Source organism: Sorex fumeus, unplaced genomic scaffold (assembly GCF_029834395.1).
Source record: "Sorex fumeus unplaced genomic scaffold, SorFum_2.1 ptg000024l, whole genome shotgun sequence".
In the NCBI taxonomy this organism is placed as follows: Eukaryota; Metazoa; Chordata; class Mammalia; order Eulipotyphla; family Soricidae; genus Sorex; species Sorex fumeus.
Window position 1 is genome coordinate 3,996,094 of NW_026606081.1, and position 20,198 is coordinate 4,016,291.

General features: G+C 38.7%; 1 protein-coding gene across 7 annotated transcripts in view; it reads right to left on the reverse strand.

Moving 5' to 3' along the window:
* Positions 1–20,198, reverse strand: part of SORBS2 (sorbin and SH3 domain containing 2) — a 220,478-nt gene that overhangs the window by 56,574 nt on the left and 143,706 nt on the right. For 4 of the 7 annotated variants that reach the window (XM_056114283.1, XM_056114284.1, XM_056114288.1 and 1 more), the window contains 5 exons: positions 17,134–17,169; positions 13,468–13,606; positions 8,255–8,427; positions 3,467–3,533; positions 2,800–2,844 (listed from right to left, as the gene is read on the reverse strand). In XM_056114283.1, coding sequence (XP_055970258.1) covers positions 2,800–2,844; positions 3,467–3,533; positions 8,255–8,427; positions 13,468–13,606; positions 17,134–17,169 — 460 coding nt within the window. The remainder of the gene's footprint in view (positions 1–2,799; positions 2,845–3,466; positions 3,534–8,254; positions 8,428–13,467; positions 13,607–17,133; positions 17,170–20,198) is intronic. The other 3 variants (XM_056114286.1, XM_056114290.1, XM_056114287.1) reach the window with 2 other exon arrangements.

The window sequence follows — 20,198 nt, forward strand, 5'->3', positions numbered from 1 at the left end:
TTTAAAAGCTCTTATTTACATAAAATAATTGACATGTTGATTATGGTTAAACAAAATATTGAGTTATACAGATATATGTATATATATATACAGTGATATATATACATGTATATATACACACATAGGTATGTATATATATATGCTGTGCAAAGTTTAAGGAAACAAAGTCTCAATAATCTTAGAGCACATGTAGAGAAATGAGATATAAAAAGAATTATGATTAAAAATCATCAGAGAGATGCAGATCAAAACAACAATGAGATATCAGTTCACACCACAGAGACTGGCCCACATCCACAAGAACAAAAGCAACTGGTGCTGGCAGATGTGGTGAGAAAGGGACCCTCCTTCACTGTTGGTGGGAATGTCCACTGGTTCAGCCCTTCTGGACAACAGTATGGACGATTCTCCAAAAATTAGAAATTGAGCTCCCATTTGATCCAGCAATACCACTCCTGGGAATATATCCCAGAGAGGCAAAAAAGTATAGTCGAAGTGACATCTGCAATTGTTTGTTCAATGCAGCACTGTTTACAATAGCCAGAATCTGGAAAAAACCTGAGTGCCCGAGAACAGATGACTGGTTAAAGAAACTTTGGTACATTTACACAATGGAGTACTATGTAGCTGTTAGAAAAGACAAGTCACGAAATTTACATACAAGTGGTACTACATGGAAAGTATCATGTTAAGCGAAATGACTCAGAAAGAAAGGGATAGACATAGAAAGACTGCATTCATCTGGGGAACACAAAGTAACAAAATAGGAGACTAATACCCAAGAATGGCCTAGATTAGTACCAGGAATTTTACTCCATGGCTTGGAGGCCAACCATACAAGCTAGGGGAAAAGGGAGCTCAGACAGAGAAGGGAACACCAAATAAAGGTGTTGGGAGGATCCTCCCAGGATGGGAGAAGCATGCGGAAAGTAGACTATAGACTAAACATGATTGTCACCCATTGCCTCTTTTGCAAACCACAACACCCAATAAGAGAGAGAGAACAAAAGGGAATGCCCTGCCACAGAGGCAGGGTGGGTTTGGGGGGACGGGGGGTGGGTGGAATGCTGGGACCTATGGTGGTGGAGGATGGGCACTGGTGGAGGGATGGGTACTTGATCATTGTATAACTGAAACCCAAGCACAAAAATTTGTAAGTCTAAAAAAAAAAGAACTGGTTATGATAACAAAGGTAAAATGAGGAAACGCATATGAGAATTAAAGAATTTTAGAAGATGACAATTGTTCAGAGAAGATATTTTTGAACTGGCAGGGATATATATGATGTGTGTATGTGTGTGTGTGGATATATAGGTTTTGTTTAGAGTAGAGGGTAGCAGAGATGTCTTGGGGTCAAAAAGGCAGAACAAAGGACTGGAGCAATAGCACATCGGGTAGAGCGTTTGCCTTGCACGCAGCCGACCCGGGTTCGATTCCCAGCATCCCATATGGTCCCCCGAGCACCACCAGGAGTAATTCCTGAGTGCATGAGCCAGGTGTAGACATAGAACTACAGATGTTGTGTCAGTGAAAAGGAAGAGATTAGTTACAGTTTCTCTATCTTCTGATTAGATTCCGAAACTCTAAAGCTCCTGCAAGATTTTATGCAACTACTGTTCCATGTAATTATTTACAAATTGACATAAGCTTTAAGATGCAAAACATTTAGACCACTCTGAACTTTCCAGGCCCCCAGCCCTTGAACTAAATCTGTCTACTCATTTGCTTTTTCTGAAATTACAATTCCAACTAAAAAAAAGAGACAAGGGATGACTTTGCCTGGATTCCACAGGTGGACTTTCCCTTTCAAGCTAAACACAGAAGGGAGGTTGGAGTCACTGAGATTAGTAATATAGGAGAGGCAAGCATCCTAGGTGGCCTCAACTCTCTCCTAGAGGAAGAGGGCCAGAAGTCAGAGGTTTTGCATCTTGCTAAACTCACCCAGTCCTTCTTTCCCCCACCCCTCCATTTCTGGAAACTTGAGCAGAATCCCTAACATTTTTAAAGGGTGTGAGCACTGGTGCTTGGGTTTCAAGGAGTAGAGAACCTCCCACAGGTCAGAGGCCAGGCTCGCAGGAAAAGTCCTCCAGTGAGGCTGCAGCTGCTGGAAAAACAGACCAAGCCTGGGATCCAACTCTGAACCACTTACCAGCTTGATGTGACAGAATTTTTTGTGGGACCCCCAAGGTGACATAGAGGAGAATGCAAGGACTGGATGTGGCTAGTGGGCGTTCCTCACTCTCTGAAGTCAAAGTCACATCACTAGATACCAGTGCAAGTGGAAATACGCCTGATAGCATGTGGAAATGCTTCAAATGGAAGTTTCACCATTATCACTAGCAACTCTGAGAAAAGTGGGTCAGCAAAGAGGAATTTTTTAAAACCCTCCCAAGGAGCAGCTGCATTTTGGAGCAGACATGGACCAGGTCACAAACTGTACTGTTTCAGTTTTTTGTTTCGTGTGTCTGAAAAACATCAAGCAATCCTAATTTCTCTCTTTCTCTCTCCTGATTGGAGGGGATCTTCACCTTATTTTATTCCCCATTACAATATGTTCTTTCATCATGTTGTTAGTTAAATATTCCTGAAGTGGCAAATACACTCACAGTGGGAATTGAGAAGACAGAAAAGTATTAGTCCTCATTTCCATGAGAAAAGAGCCATCATTTTGTTATGCATGCCCCAACAAAAGAAAAGAACGATCCAAAAACCCAGTGAGCAGAGTGATCAAAAAGAGATTGTGAAATTCTTCCAAACGTGGCAGAGCTTAGTCATTGCAAGCAAGGAAACGCATCCTACCTGCATTATATGTATAAGGAGTATTATACATGTCAGAGTCATCATCTAGAAAATGAAACATAATTATTAAGATAATACAGATCCGGTCACAGCAGAACTTCAGAGAAACAACAGAAAATGTTCCAAAAGAAGTTTCTTAGGCATGCCCATTGTGCCATTTTTAATACTGCTTGTTTTTTGCTAGGGCTTTTACCCACTGGTCTTCTCTTGATTGTGTTCTCTCTGCTCGGACCCACTCCACAACATACAAGTTTGTTCTAACCCTCTCTGCTCCAGGCAGACTTTCCTAAATTTCCCTTCAGTTAGTGTTTTAAAGATCTGACAACTCAGAGACCCACAGCTACTCACTCTGCTAAGGAGTTGGGAGAGAACTGGGCCTAAAGGGTCCGTTTAAGTAGACAAGACTTAGAGGGGAGAGGCCCCTAACACCTGGTGCTCCTCTGGGGATCACCTCTAATGGTTATTTCTGTGGCAGCTCTGGGGTGTGGCAGGAGCACAGAGGACTGTGACGTAAGGGGTGACAAGAGAACAAGGAGGAATGGTGGAAACAAAGTATGAGGGCCATTAAATTAGCTAAAGTCTTGGCACTGAACAAAACAATATGAAATATGAGTATGTGTCCTCCTGCCCACAAAGATCGAATCAGAAAACAGAACAGCATACACACCCGGCTTATGAACCATGTGAATTTGCTTAAACATTGTCTTGTACCAGTCCTTCGGTCGGTCAACCGTCTGTGAAAAAAGATGACCCAGTGGTTAGCAATCTGTTCCAAAAGAATATAGTTTATCCATTTTTTTCTCTCTCTCTACTTGACCTTTTAACATAGTGGATTTCTGTTTTGTGCTATGAATTGCTGAATCTATTTCTAGATGAGGATATCAAAGATTTCTCTACTGATGCAAGTATTTTATAAAGGTATCACTCTTTGTTTGCATTTAGGCTGAATTTAAACATTTTTATATGTTGGGGTTTTATTCGTTCTTCCCAAATTACTATTATAAAAAGAGTACTATAGAACTAATTTGTTCACAAGCATATTTGTAAAACATTTACTGAAAAACTGTCAAGTGCTGTACTAGTTGCCTTAACTCCTTTTTGTGACAATAATCATTATGCTTAACTTTTTCAAGAGTAATTTGTTCAAGATATTTTTTTAGAATGAACTAGGGTACACATTTGGCAGAACACAAACTGTGTTCTGCTCAGACAACTTGTAGATAAGTAAAAATTTGATATTTACTAGTTTATGTTGCTAAAACAATGAAGGTAATAAGTGATTCATAGTCCTCAAGTAAATCTTAAAATGTAGACATTGTTTGTAAGCACTTTTCTGATTTTGCTTTACCCTTGCTTGTTGTGATTCCAACGGCCCAGAATATCAGGATCATGCCAGTATATGAAAAAGCAGACTGTCAGGTTCACCTTGGCAGCTGCAGGAGGCAGCACCAGGGTTTGAACTCATGACCTCATGGTTCAAGCCATAAACCATGTTTTGGAAGTCTTGAAACATATTTTCTTAATGTAATTGTAAAATATATGCAGCATTTTCTTTTTCTAACTGTAAGTTCATTAAAAGCCCAAGCTCCATATGCTTGTTTTTGATATGATAGAAATAGTGGGCTGTTGTGAAGAGAAGAAATTAGTGTGAGATCAACCAGTATTCAAGACCTGGTTCCTTTTGAGTCTAATCCTGATATGAATTTGGGCAAGTTAGGTCACCTTTTAGAATTTCCATTTTCTCCTCTCTAAAATAAAATTATCTAATGTCTAACATAGAATGACTATAGAAATTGATTGATACAATGTACGTTAAAAGGCATACAATGTAATAAAATCAACTTAGGATGCAGATAGAACTCTATCTGTAAGTAGACATGTACTTATATAATCAAAAGCAAAGATTTTGTTTGGCAAGATGGTTAGCTCATCTAACCATTTGTGGAGCTTCTTGGGAAAATTATGATTATTTTTCCTGTAGTAGGTAAGTATATCTATTATCTGAAATATTTCTCTCGATTATAGAATATTAGGTTAAGGAGGCCACAGAAAAATCCTTATACTTGTTAGACTGAGCACTGGTTGAGTTTCTATTCTAACTTTCTTCTTAGAAACACGGCTATTGCATATTCCCCCTGCATATAAACACTATCTCTGAATTTATTTTAATCTCTAAGAATATATAATTCTTGAGATCAGCACAAAAGTAATTAACATTAAGGACTACGTGACTGTGCTGTGAATCATTATCTTTTCATTAATTCTTTGTGCAATAAAAAAATGGAGTGGCAGATGGGAAGGGGTACATTAATAAAGAAGGAATCCAATTAGTATATGTTGATTTAAACAAAGAAGTTGAGTCTCTGTCCTTGAAGGATATTTATTGTCATAAAAGGCACATTTTTCTTATATTAATCTTTCATTTCTTTTACTGTATTTCACAAAAGAAAATAATACCTAAGTTTGTACAAATGGTTTTCAATCATACCTGGGACACAACCAATGGGAACAAGGAACCCTAATAAGTTAGTTATATCACTGTATATGGCAATGTATCTTGACAGACAGGATTTTTTTTCTTCACTTGCCAGAGGGCACATACGAGGCAGGAACTTGGTTGTGCCATCTGCTAGCTTTATATGGTGTTTGCAGAGATGCCAGCAAGTGCCCAGTGAGTTGGCAAAGGGGAATATAAAACTGGAAAGAGGGAATACTAAAACTCTATGTCCCTTTCTAAAAGAAGTAAGCCAAGCATTTATAGTTCCTTTTATAAATGTCATCATGGAGATTGTTATGGCTAGATGAAGTCAGTTTACTTTTAGGTGTGGCCTTCAAAATTATTTTGCACAAAGAATAACTACTAGTAATTTCCCATTTGGGTATTTCTATAATCTTGATTGAGTACACCTGATTTTTTACCTTTCTGAAGTTTCTAAAAGATCAAAATGAAGTCGATATGTGCAGTGATAGCCAAGGACGGACAAGACACTTTTTTTTACACAGCAGTGTCGAGTTACGCTGTTCAAATTTTGCCCTTTTCTAGCTTTGAAAACACTCAAATGGTATAATATTCGAACTGAAAGAAAAGACTCTTGTATTTCACTTAACTAGCTGGCCTTAATTACACAACCTCAAGGGATTGGAGCCCTGGCGAATGTTGTTGTTATTGTTCAGAATGGCAGTAAAAGACGAATGCAGGCATCCCAGGTCACGTGACAGAGGCAGGCTGGGGACCTGTTTCCCTTCCTCCAAATCACTCAAAGGTACATTTGTTGATTCTTGGCTTTCTAGAATTTCCAGGTTACTTTACAAAATTCTGTTCCTTCTGTGTAAGCCGGTTGTCTGAAATGGTACTCCAACATGATCCATTGAGACAGTGGTGTCTTTGGAGCGTATGCTGAGCAGGAAGCCTGCGTGAAGCAATTCGAGTCTGATGCTCATTACTTTCTACACCGATGAGAGAGAAAAACAACCCTGGAGATTCTTGGCCTGCTGCAGCTCAGAGACAGCCTGACTCAACATTTATAAACACAGCTATACTTGGGGATGTGCTCTTCAAGGCCAACACATTAGAAATGTGAATCAGAGCAGTATTCCCAGACCTGGACCTTCTTTGTAAAGTCTTAAAAGTCTGAATAAAAGCAAGATTATACATAAAAGTGATGGTTTTGTATAAGGAACTTTTTAACCACTTGTATTTATTTTCCTTTTGTAAGAGGGAAACTAGCTCTTGATATCTAGTATGTGTTTCCTTATGCATATCTAAACATGTTTTTGACCTGACTCTAGATAAGAATATAACATTTTCCTACTACTTGATTGTACTGACTATCCACAACATCTCAGTGTGTTTTTTTTTTCTTTAGAAAAAAAGACCCATTTGAATATATCATTCATTGATTTCAAAACACCCAGGAGCTCCCAGAAAAATTGTTTTTAGAAAAAATCGATAGCTACCAAGAAGCAGGGATCTCCTAATTAGTGAAAGTCTCACTCTTTAAAGGTCTGTTAAACACAACCAATGACATCATACTGTCTGACACTGCATCCCTAGATTATTAGAAGAAGAGATTATTTAACCATTTTAAAATCTTCGAAGGGAAATAAATGGCAAAACACCACCAGCAGAACATGTCATTGTCATAAAATTAAGACCATTAGTCATAGTCCCCAGCTTCTGCTGTCACTTAAATACTAAAGTCATCTAAATATACCTCCAACAAAAGTTTTTTTAGTCTTTTAGAGTCACATTAAGTGTTTCCAGAATCTAACAAGTCTAAAAACCCAGCAACCGCTTTACTTTCTGACTTCCAGTTATAACGGATCTTTGGAATGACTAATTTTTAACTTCTCTCTGAGTACAGCACAAGCAAGCCCCCATCATAAATACAAACCAAGAGGAGACGAGCCCTCCAACCATTCCATCATCTTTTCTTTCCCAGTTTCCAAGCTTACCATTGCTCTCTCTTCTCTGTCTTTCCCACTCTTTTCCTCTTTTCTTCAATCCCTAGGCTGGCACTCCAAGGAATCAGCTCTTGGCAACACCCCAGCCAAATACGTGCACGTTACAGGCAAAGCATATCAGCCCGAGCCCCATTCTTACACCACCCCCCAATTTCACCTGCAAAGGTCTTGCAGCTCTCATGCTGGTGCTCCGTCTTCCTTGCCTCACGCAGGCTAGTCCAAACCCTCTGACTTGGTCGCAAGCTGTTGCCTGCTCAAGCTCTCCACAGCCGCCTCTGCTACTACTGAGCTCTGCCAGAAGGGGCTGCCCTGACATACTCAGAAATGCTTTGGCAGAGCTTAAAGACTAATAAAAAAAAATCCAAACACTTTCACTTATCATCCCCAGAGAGCTCTCAGCAGGCCAGCTGAAGAGGGACACCTAAAATGTGTATTTTTCTCCACACCATTTTTTCCTACTTCCCTTTCCATGACATTAACTCCCTTCCCTCCAATCATCTCGCCTCCCAGCTCCCAATTCACAGCTCTCAATCTCCTGGTGTGAACACACATCCAATTCAAGAAACAAGCCACGGGTTTACTTGCGTTGCTCCTGGGAGTTCAATGCAGAGAGAGAATTCAATGCTCTCCTTTCTCTTTCCTCTCTCTGACCCTAACCCTTCTTTATATGTATACACATATATATTGTGTATTAAAAAAGAACAATACGTGAAAAAGAGCAGTATTAAAAGAGAACAAAAACAAAACATGCTACTAATCATTGAACAAGACTGTATTTTTCATGATTAACAGTTAAAATGGAAAAACTGCAATTTATCTTCAAAGTACAGTGCCCTTACTTTACTGCACACGGCATAATATTCATGAGAAGTCTGAAGGCGCATTCCTCGTTATATAAGACCACAGGAATGCACAAAGCTATCCACAATCCACCCTTTGTAGTGGCTGGGCACAGTCCTGGAGTGACGCGCATGCATCTGGCATTTCCTACCGTTCTAATTGCTGTGGGGATTCCGGACTCATCCACTGGCCCGATCCCCGGGTAATGTGGGGCCTTGATGACCGTCACTCTCTTCTCTTCTTCTGAGGATCTGTACAGCGGTATTGAGCTGGCCAGGGTGCCATCCAGAGACTGTGTGTGCTGCGGATAGGTGTCTGTGGAATCTGTTGGAGAGCATTTGATGAAATCTATTGAATGCATCAGGAATCATAAATTAATGGCATCTCGTGTGTATTCCTGCCAACTATCTTGTACAGTCTCTCTTCCCATCATGACCTCTTTTAAGATATCTGACCCAATCACTGTTAGCATGTAGGTGGATATTGTCTAACAAAATCCTCATATTTTCATAACAAAGGATGAGGGGGAAGAATAATTTATTGAGAGCCATGTGACCATAGCAGGTGCTGTGCTAAGAAAGAACTTAGCAGGGCCAGAGAGATAGTACCAGGGGTAAAGCACGTGGCCTGTCCCAGTTCTATCCCCAGAACTGCTTATATTCCCTGAGCACAGAGCCAGGAGCAAGCCCTGAGCACTGGAGGGTGTTCCACACTTCCTTCTCTCCCTCAGCATACAAAAAGAAAACATTGTATGGTGTCAGTAAGGCAGAATTGAAGGGAGGGCACTTGCCTTGCCTGCTGCCAGCCCCAGTCCCATCCCTAGCACTGCCTTGAATCGTGCCAACCCTGCCAGGGGTCACTCCACCGAGTCCCTGCAGTGCTGCCTATTCCCAAGCAGGAACCAGCCTATTCCCAAGCAGACAGCACTGTACACGGAAGCTCATCAGCTTTGAACCATCTTGTGGCGTGGGGCGAGGTCTGTTTTCAGGTGAGGAAGAAGCTGCTGGGTTTGGTTTCTTTTAGACCATAATTCATACTTTGTTATAAATATTGCATTATTTTAATAGTCACATTAATTAAAGTACAAAGGTACATTCTATGGAGTGTTAGAACGAAATATCCAAATCAGAGTCAACAATACCGAAATCAAGAGACCCAACCTTTAACAACTGAACTTAGAGGGGTGCCTGTCAAGAGGACAGGCTGAAGGGGTGGTGGGAGGAGATGATTTGGGAGGGAAACTGGGAGCACTGGCAGAAGAAAGTTGAAACTGGTGATGGGATCAGTGCTGCAATATTGTATATCTAAACCTCAACTATCAATAACTGTGTAATTATGGTGCTTTAATTTAAAATAATAAAATAAAAAATAAAATATCTAAATTGACTTATGCTATTTAAAAACATTGAAATGTAGTTTTGAAATCCCCAAACCATAGATTATTAGGTGTATGACAGAAACTTTATTAAAAAAGTGAAAACAAAAGTTATATGAAAAGTTTTGGCTTGCTCTTCAAACCTGTATTCTCCCTTGAACACTTATCTGGCTAGTTTTTCTCTCTGTTTCTCTACTGGGTGATTCCTACTCTGGAGAAGCCTGAGTTTTCTCTCTAACAACTACTTCTATCTTTCTCTTCCCCCACATCTGTCTAAATAAATTTCAGTCAAAACTAGTTTGCTTCACACACACAAAAATCTTTACATGTACCAGAGAGAGTGCTCAATGGGCTAAGTGCATGCTTTGCATGCAGGGAACCTGGGTTCAATTTCTGGCACCACATGCTTCACCAAACATAATTAAGTATGAGCCACAAGCAGAGCCAGGAGTAGCTCCCAAGTGCTTCCACATATGGTTCTAAATAACACACACACACACATACACAAACACACAAATTTCATATTCAAACACATACTTAGATGTAAATAAGTGATTTTAAATGATTGATTATTTACATAATCATGATGATCAGTCATAATAGCTTTGTTTTTATTTGTAAAAGCGCCTAAACTTGCAGTTTTTCATGCCTGAGAATGAAAGTTGTCCTAGGCCTATATTCGATAAGATTTATTGTATTTCTCTCTTCACATGATCTTTATTAACCTTTAATATACTTTCACAAGAAAAAAATTACACCTTTGTGTACTGCATATGCCCTTTATTCTTTGTTCCAAGATTTTTGTAAATCAACATTGATATCATTTATTTGGTTTGGCTCATAGTATAACTTCCTATTTTTCTACCATAAATTAAAATTTCTGATGACCAAGTAAGATTTCTAGCTGTGAACTGTCAGATCTGTCACTCAGAAAGGCTCATATGTGCATATGGACGTGACCTGATGCTTCAGGATAGCATTAATTGATTAGATACAAAATGTATCTAAAAATGACTAGCACAATAGCACTGTCTTCCTGCTGTTCATTGATTTGCTTGAGCGGGCCCAGTAACGTCTCTATTGTGAGACTTGATACTGTATTTGGCATATCGAATACACCATGGGTAGCTTGCCAGGCTTTGCTGTGCAGGCCAGATAATCTTGGTAGCTTGCCGGGCTCTCCCAGAGGGGCAGAAAAATCGAACCCAAGTCGGCCCGGCCGGCTGCATGCAAGTCATACACCCTTCTGCTGTGCTATCAGTCCAGCCCCGAATGACTAATTTATAGTGTATTTATATAACATTTCATAAATAAGATTAAGATAATTTCACTCATCATTAGAAGGGTAAATTTAGACCCCTGGTAAATTTGTACCCCAGTTGTAACTGTGAGTAATTTCAATTTTGTTTTTAAGATAAAAACATTTTCAATTCATTTCTGATAAAAAATGGATAAAACCATTTTATTTGTAATTCTTTATAAATGTATAATATCTCCTCAGCAATTCCAAATTGAGAAATAATTTGATATTTTTTTTCTGGTTTAACAAATGTTTATTCGACAGCACACAGGAACAAGAGCTACAGAAATAGATAAGAAAAACTTTGTCAAAGTGAAAAACTTTTCATCAAATGTCATCAATAACAGACAAAGAAAGTCCCTTGAAAGAATATTGGATGGCCGTATCTCATAAAAGACTTGATCCACAATACAAAGCACTGCTCTGACTGGGGAAAAATACTCAGAAAATGGACAAAGTTTTGAGCCAATTCTGGCAATTTGGCCAGCAACCTTAGCCTGTTCATAAACTCTAGAGTTTTCAGACCCAACTGGACTTTTGCTTTTCTATCTATTGAGGCCACTGGCTGCAGAAAGAAGGGATGTTATAAAAAGAAATTAAGGGATTAAAGAACTTGATGAGTGGAGCTTTAATTTTTCAATCTTTTTTTCTTCTTATTTTATTTATTTATTTTTTAATTTATTTATTGAATCACCGTGAGAAAAGTTACAAAGCTTTCAGGTTTAAGTCTCGGTCATACAATAATCAAACACTCTTCCCCTCACCAGTAATTATTTAATAATTTGATATTTGAGAGTTTTTCATTTACTTCCAAAATGGATATGAATGGGGTAACCATAATGGTAATTTTCCTATTAAGCAGCACATATTTTTGGAGTACCAAATATATGTACAAATTCCCAGTCTAATCAAATAGTGTAATAATTCTGTACTCACATATGGCTTATATTATATGAACTTATGGTTTATATAATACTATTTTACAATTTAGTCTTTAATTTTATTATTTTTTCATATAGCTCATCTGTTTTCATTTTTCTAGTCTTTAGTCCTCAATTAAACATAAACTTTCTCTAAGATGGGCTAGACCACATATACTCCCCAAGATTTACATTTGCATGACCCAATTGGAATTTGGTCAATGTTTAAATGGGGAATTTCTTTCCATATAGTGTAGTTTATATGTAAAACCTACCCATTGATAATGCTTGAATATAAAAGTCTGTCTACATTCAAGTGTTTACATGCTGTTTGGCAGGTGGGAGCAACAAACCGTGCTCATTAATAGGCAAGGGATACAAAGAGTCAAATTTGATAATTATCTGAGAAAATGCTACTGTTCACATAATTTGTAATTTTACTATAGTTGTATTATAATGCACAGCTTCATGAAAATCAAGATATGACAAACTTGCATTATAAAAGGACATTATGGACTCATTATGGGCAACATTTTGGCCCCATGAAGTTCCACTTCTATTTTAAAACGACATCAGTATAAAATTCACAGCTGATCCCAGGAGCAGCTTTAAAGAAAGATACGTAAATTTAGAATCTTTCTTAATGAGTCTCCTGGCTCCTTTTAAGTAGTCTAGTTCTAAAGGCTTTGTTAACCACGGAAGTTGAGTTTCACAGTGTGCATGCGGGATATCGACCTAAAATGTTCCTGGGCAAATGAATCCTATCCTCATCTCTCAGTTCCTCTAACATCAAACAGTGCAGGGGAAATGTGGAAGCAGACCACTGCCATTGAGACAATGGCTTAATTGCCCCTGTGGTGGCAGTCGGCTTTGCCCAGTTGCCATTTTGTGGTCAGAGGATGAAGCTCTCTCTCATCTTCGGAGAAGTGGGCTGTGGCCATCCTGTCCTCCACTTTCTTTCTTCCTGATGCCTTGGAAGCCTTCCAGTTGCTTAATATAGAGATTGGGTATAGGAGAATTTGGGGCCACACCCAGCTGTGCTCAAAGGACTTTACTCTTGGTTCTGTACTCGGGGATCACTCTGGTGATGCTCTGCGGACCATATGTGGTGCCAGGGATTAAGTTAGGGTCACTGCATGTAAGACAAGTGCTTTAATATTTCTATTATCTCTAGGGCCCCATGGAAATTTTTTTCAGCTTGAGTTCAGATGGTAGTTTGCTGCTTTAATTTTCTTTTTTTACATTTAAAAAATTATTAGTGTAAAAAAATGTTTTTATTGGAATACTTATTATATTCCAACATAATATCCTTTTCCTGATATCCTTTTCCCCACTTAAACCTTTTAAATGGTTAAACTATTCTTTACACATAACCCCCAATTTTTCTACAATGAAACTTTCATTAGCCACAAGTGACGCCAAATTTAGAGGTCATTTATCATTCTTTAAAATGTGCTGTGAATTCTTGTTTTCCTAATTTGACACCTACTTTCCTTTCTCCTTCACACCCCAACATAGAAGAGTCTTCTCCAGGCTCAGAGATTGATGCAAGTCAATGTCTCCTTCAAAGGGTGGTGCCTATTTTCTCCAAGGGGGATGTTGGCTTCTCTGCCCACATTCCTCCTCAAGGATAGACTGTGTGAAATGTTCCTGCCTCGTTTGGGGAAAAGTTATGTTGGCGCTTTGCAATTCCCTCGTGTGGTTTATACCGGCTACATTGAGATTGTCAAGGATCTCATGTCAATGATCATCACTGTCTAAGGACTTACCGAGTGACCGGCCATGTTGCATGATAACGCTTGAATTGAATGAGCCTGGGAGCGAGTAAGCTGAAGGGGAAAATGGCCTTTGATAGTAACTCATCGGACTCACAGCACCTCCCGAGTTTCCATTCACTGTTATCTGGCTCTGAGGAAAGTACAAACACATCTATTAAAGCACACAGTCCCTGGTAAAATGCATTCCATTAGATACCAATAAATGATTCCATTCACATGACAATAGTCAGTTGCCAGTTTTTATTTACTTTGAAAACTGGTGTCTAGAACTTCATGTTTTCAGTGTCTTTTCCACATTTGTTTTTGTTTGAAAATCATTCTCCCAAGTTAGAGGGCACAGAAGATGATGCAAAAAACCAAAATTATCTGACAGCGAGCATGCCACCTCTATGCATGGAGATGCCAAAAGGCAACTGCAGGCATCGGTATAAAATAAATAAATGTGGAGGCTGGATTTGATCTTCTAAATCGTGACTAAAATGATCAAAATTTGATCATACTGCTTTGCTCGTGGGATGTGAAATGCATCTTCTTTGACATGAGGAAAGGGATTGGTCCTCAGACTTAGGAGACCCTCCAGTTCCAGGGAATGGTGAGTAAGAGAAGGAACACAATTGTCTGGGTTTCTATATCATGGAGTGGTCTATTCTAGAAAAATAAAATACATGGCAAAGCATCAGAGAGACAAGTAAAACCCCTGGTTTCTCCATCATTTCTCTTCTATTTGTTTCTTTAACAATTTGTCCTTTACATTGTTTTAGAGGAATATTTATATCCCCAGTGGTATTTCAAGTTTCCTGTTGGAAATAGCCTTACACAGATGCAGATATGTTTCATAGCAGGCAACTTGGTGCCAGCAATATAAACAAAAAGATGGTCAATGGATAATACTAGAGTTGAATCTGCTAAGTTCACAGAGGTTGAAGGAACCACGTAAGCATGCCTATCTATCTACAACATAGCACCAAGCATTGTGATCACATCACGCATGCAAATGAGAGAAAACATTAGTAAGAACACTTAGTTAAAACTGTACAGCCTGAATATACACAAACACACATATAAATACAGATGTAGTATTTGCACAGTCTGACCACACTCTACTTATTTCAAAACAACACAAGCTTATTAGACAGGCTTGGAAAATAGATGAAAAATTATTTACACATCTCCATAGTTCTCATTTCATAGCAGATGATTTTCAATGACCGAGAATAAGTCTGATTCAATTACTTTATAACCATATGACATCTTTCCTAAAGTCAATAAACATTTCATTGTGCTTACTAAGAACTTCCCTAAGCTGTTAGAGAAATCATTTTCATATCAGACAAGCAAAATTTATGAACCTTCTCTCTGAAGAGCACTGCTATTTGAATATTCCAGATTTGGCCTATGCAATAATGTGCTAAATGCAATGTTAAAAGCAGGAGAATTCTTACTAAAATATGTAGTCCTCTGTTACTAAATTTTGGTACATTGCCTTGAATTCTGTCTGATAGTTTCAATAATACTGATTACGGAATAAAACAAATCATGCAAATAGATGAACTCTTTCTCTAGTTTAATTCATTAGGATTTTACAATGAGTTTCATTCAAATTTAAGAAAGTACATGGTTATATTTATAGTAAAAAATAATTCTTAGGAAAATCACTTCATCAAGAACATATGAGAAATTTAAACTGCTACTTGAAATTAATTTTAGTTACAGTTAGCCTTTATTGTGCCCATAAGACATTTCAGAGACCCCAAAATGATGCAAACAGAAAATTAAAATGAGTTAGTACATATATATTAATACCCAAAAACCAATTTATATTTTGAGTAAAGGTTCTAACAATTCTTTAATATTCTAAAAGTTAAGAACTCTAGGAAGTGTCATAAACTGTGGGAAGTGGAGGCCTGCTGAGTTTCTGAATTGCAGGGAGAGGAGGGACTTTGGAGGTGGGAATCCTGAGGCTCCTTCTGCAGTCAGACGCCAAATGGAACATGTCAATGCAAAGTCTTAGGCTCAGCAATTTATTGAATACTAAGAACTGTCAAAAACATCATTAAATATTTTGTAAAGACTCTAAAAAATACCTTTTGTCTTTTGTGAGTATATCTTAAAAACATATATTATTAAAAATACATTTCTCCATATACAGGATTTTTATTTATGAACTTAATATTACATATAACCTGTGCAGCACAATTAATATTCTATGATAGTGCTCACTTGAAATTTCATCATAAATTCTATTTTAGGAAAAATAGAATTTATTTTGTCTTGTAAGTCACATCACCGTATCACTGTATCACTGTCCTCCCGTTGTTCATCGATTTTGCTCGAGCGGGCCCAGTAACGTCCCCATCATGAGACTTTTTGTGACTGTGTTTGGCATATTGAATACGTCACAGGGAGCTTGCCAGGCTTTGCCATCATAACCGTTCAAATTGAAGCTGTTATATAAACAGATTTTGCAATTGAAAATCTGTACCATATTACTTAGAAGCATCTTAATGTATTAATCATATGTTAGAGATGACTTTCCACTGAGATATATAGGTAACGATACAATGGAGAATATGTATGTCCTACTCTAAATGGAAGGTAAATACTTAATAAGGAGATGAATAAAGGGCTCATAACTTTCTACATTAGAATGGCTCAGAAAAAAATAGCTTAAAATCAGAGAGCTAAATTTCTGCAATGCAGATTAAGATTGTTTATATCATACAATCTTGAAGGAAAAATGGATTCAAAAGACATGACTGTCAGTGAAAGGGGAGCAAGACGACGCCATAGCATCATGCAGTAGTAATTACATGTGTGAGAAACAAGGACGCACGAACTCATCCCACAACGCCCAGTCATGTGAACATTAGCTACCAGGATTTAATGGCGGGTTAAAAATGTTGAACAATTTGTGATCCACTCAAAGCAATAGTACACCGATCTCGACTTCTGCTCCAGCAATTGTCTGTGCAAATCATTCACTAGAGCAATACAATCTAAACAGAAGTGACTCTAAAACTAACGAAGAGATTATTACGGCATCTCTGAAGCAGGTTCATGAGGAGCAGGAGTGTGATGGATTCCCCTGACCCACTGCAGAGAGTCAGTTTACTCATCAACACCTATCCCAATAAAAATACTCAGCAGCTGACTGTGATGCCAGACAAGGAATCAGTCCTTTGAGCCGTTGGAGCTCTGTCTAAAAGATCATGGAGGAAAGGAAGGAAAGATAATTACATGCATGGCAGCAAGGGCGATTAAGGTGGTGCCATCTGTCACAGCAGACCTCTGACCCACGGTGGGGGGAGGTGTTTCAGAATGGTCAGTGGTGTCAGAGTCAGCAATCTGCAGCTCATCTGGGATGGCTAGGGAGGACTCACTGGAGGAGAGGGAGAAGTGCTGGCCCTGGGCGGAGTCTGGAGTGGGTGAGTCTGAGGTGGTGTTCTGGATAAGGCTTCCAGAAGCCTGCAGAGGGGGATGTGAAAGGCGGGGCAGTGTGTGCAGGGGTGAAGGCCTCCAGACAGCAGGTGGAGGCAGGGTGCGGGAGGCGGGCTTGGAGCCCTCCTCTGACAGGAAAGGGCTTCGACTGAGAGGTAACACAGAAGGGCGAGAAGAGGCTCCTGGGGTGGTTTGTCTGTGTATCTGTGAAGCATTTACCTCCAGCACCTTGGCAGTTAAGTTCTGGTTTCCAAGCTGAGTTTGAGGAAAAAATAAAAAGAGATAGACATTATCCGGTCATAAAAAAAAAACACCAAAAAACATCTTTTCTGTGTGTGCGCAATGTGATGAGACGGCAAAGCACCAGTTTCATTTGCAAGCCTTTGAAAGAAATACAGTCAGAAGGATTAATTGCTAACCATGTGGTCCAGAAAAGAGATAGGAAACTGTGAAGAAAGTGAATCTAACAAGTGTTTTTGAGAAAACAACTAATTTTCACACAGCACTGCATTGTAATTTGGGGGCTTGAGAAAGTAGACATCCTAGAATTTTTTCCTCTGAAACCATTTCTATAGTGGTAACAGTGAAATGGTAGTTGTTGTCTGTGGCTTAGCAGGTTATATTATTTTTCCTTTACTTAATAAGATTTGTTGTAGACTTCCTACAACCTATCCCCAGAAAATGTTTCAAAAAACATAAATTCAGTAGCCTTAATTTTTTCTTTTTTTAATTTAAGGGCTGGAGCAATAGCACAGTGGGTAGGGCATTTGCCTTGCACGTAGCCGGCCCGGCCGACCCGGGTTCAATTCTTCCAACCCTCTCAGAGAACCCGGCAAGCTACCGAGAGTATTTAGCCCACACGGCAAAGCCTAGCAAGCTCCCCGTGATGTATTTGATATGCCAAACACAGTAACAACAAGTCACACAATGTTACTGGGCCCGCCCGAGCAAATCGATGAACAGCAGGAGGACAGTGACAGTGACAGTGAAGGGTTGGTCAAACTAAAAAAAACTAAGTGGAACGTAGACTTTGTGTCCTTTCCACTTAATGAATCTATTTCCGTTAGCACTAAAACAAGGAAAGTAAATTGAAATTTAAAATATTCTAGCAGTGCAAATAGAGGTGCTTATGTGTGAAAATGAAGTGAAGACAAACACCAGCCACTGATGATGGTTAGCATGTAACCTTGTTGGTTAGAACAACTTATTGGTTTAGATCTTTTAAATCTTTTAAATCTAGGTAAAAGAGAAAGAAACTGAGCAGAAGGAAAGGTTTGAAAAATTAAGACTATACGCATAGTAGATAGAGAAGTTGCTTATAAGAGTGTGGGCACATTTAAATGAAAAACGTTTTTTCTTATTCTTCCTTACCAGAGTAGATGTGTTTTGTTCTGTTGTAGTGCTTGGTGTGGTGTCAGTTATAAGACAGGGTGAGCCAAAAACATTTCAATGCAAGGATGGGGAATTGATGAAAAGAATTGTATAACCTTAGGAATCTTGCACAGTGAAGGGTTAAGAAAGCACTATGTGGTATTCTTGGCCACTCATTTTCACTGCAGCTAATGTCATAGAGACTGCTTATCTTATGAAAATTCTTCTTTTTCCCTAAGACTTTTAATCGAATGCTCTAAAACTCCACTACATAAAAAAATCCTTTTGGCAGATTTTTAAAAAATCATTTATTTAAAAAGTGTGAGAATGTAAAATACGATAAAAGCTACTGGTCTTCCTCTTAAAAAATGCACAGGGGCCAGAGGAAAAGTACAGTGAATAGAGCATGTGGCCAACCTGTGTTTGATACCTGGCTTCTCATACGCACTGCTAGGCGTGACCCTCCCCCACACAAAAATAGCCAAAAGTACAAACTCATGTATATGTACATGTATGAATACATATTTATCTACACATAAAATTGCACATAAATGTTAGGATTCATAGGTATTATAATTGTTGAGGTTTGAGCCCAGGGCCTGACACATGTGACATTGTGAAGCAAGCAGTTTATTGCTGAGTCACATCCCCTGCTCTCAGCGTACTCACTGTACGCATTTCTTTATTTTTTGGGGGGACCCACTCCTGTATCTTTTGGACTTGTTAAATATATCAAATGTCTAAGAATATTATCTTTAAGAATCATCATAGCCATAACTAATAGGATCAGTTTATTTTGTCTCCTATTGTGTCTTGGAATAGTCTTTATCCATTAATTTGTTCTTTCAAAGAGAGTGACTACCAAAAACCAAAATACTTCACTTTTAAAATTCTTCTTATTGCCTCTTCTGATATGCTAGCAAATTAGACTTTGTGGGGTGGGGTGTTGGAGTGGAGGATGGGCCACATCTAATTTTATTCAGGACTTACTTCTGGTTCTATGCTCAGGGATCGTTCCTAGTGGTGGTGGGGAATCATGCAGTGCCAGAAATGGAACCCCTGCATATAGCATATTTAAGGCAAATAGTGCCTTAATTCCTATACTATTTATCTCATCCCTGGTATTGGCTTATACAATGTGTGTGTGTGTGTGTGTGTGCATATGTGTGATGCCACACTTAAAAGTTCTATCGCTATACTTTTTGCTAAAAAATTCAACAGTCAGTTTGAATGGTTACCCATTCAAAAAGCTTTGAAATACCTTGTGACAAAGAATTCAAGTAACCTATAAGACTAACTTGCACTGTTTTTTTCATATCTCCCTGATCTCCACATTAATTAAATACCTTCTGGGAAACTAGAGGAAAGAAAATCACTTATATGTGTTTCCTTGATAAAGATGTGAAGTAGGAAGAAACGTGTGAAAAGGAAGAAGGAAGTATCAATCTGTCTAACTTAGATGTGGAAATAACTGACTTAAAACAAGAACAGTGTTTTTTTTTTTTAATCTTACTGACTTGGTAGAAAGCAGATAATCTGCAGAAAATCATCCTAACTGCTTTGGGTCTCCATCTTCCAAGACCAGCTAAAGAGGGTCATCATCTTCTTGGGAGTAAACTTCTCTGTTACTTTCCCGAATTGTCCAGTATTGAGGGAAAGAAGAGCTAGAAACACCTGCCTCATTTCTACAAAAGAAAGTGTCAGAGCTTAAACCCAACACATTTACTATTCTAGGGCAGAGAGCCTAGTTCTGAACCTCTAGGTCAGCTGAATTGTAACCGGAATGCTAAGGAGAACCTGTGGATGGAAGAGATAACCAAGTCTGGTTTAAACTCCTGGAGGAGGCAAAGAGTGAAAAGACTCAGGAAGTTGAGCTTTGGTATTGAAAAGTAGTCGGTTGGATATAAACAATG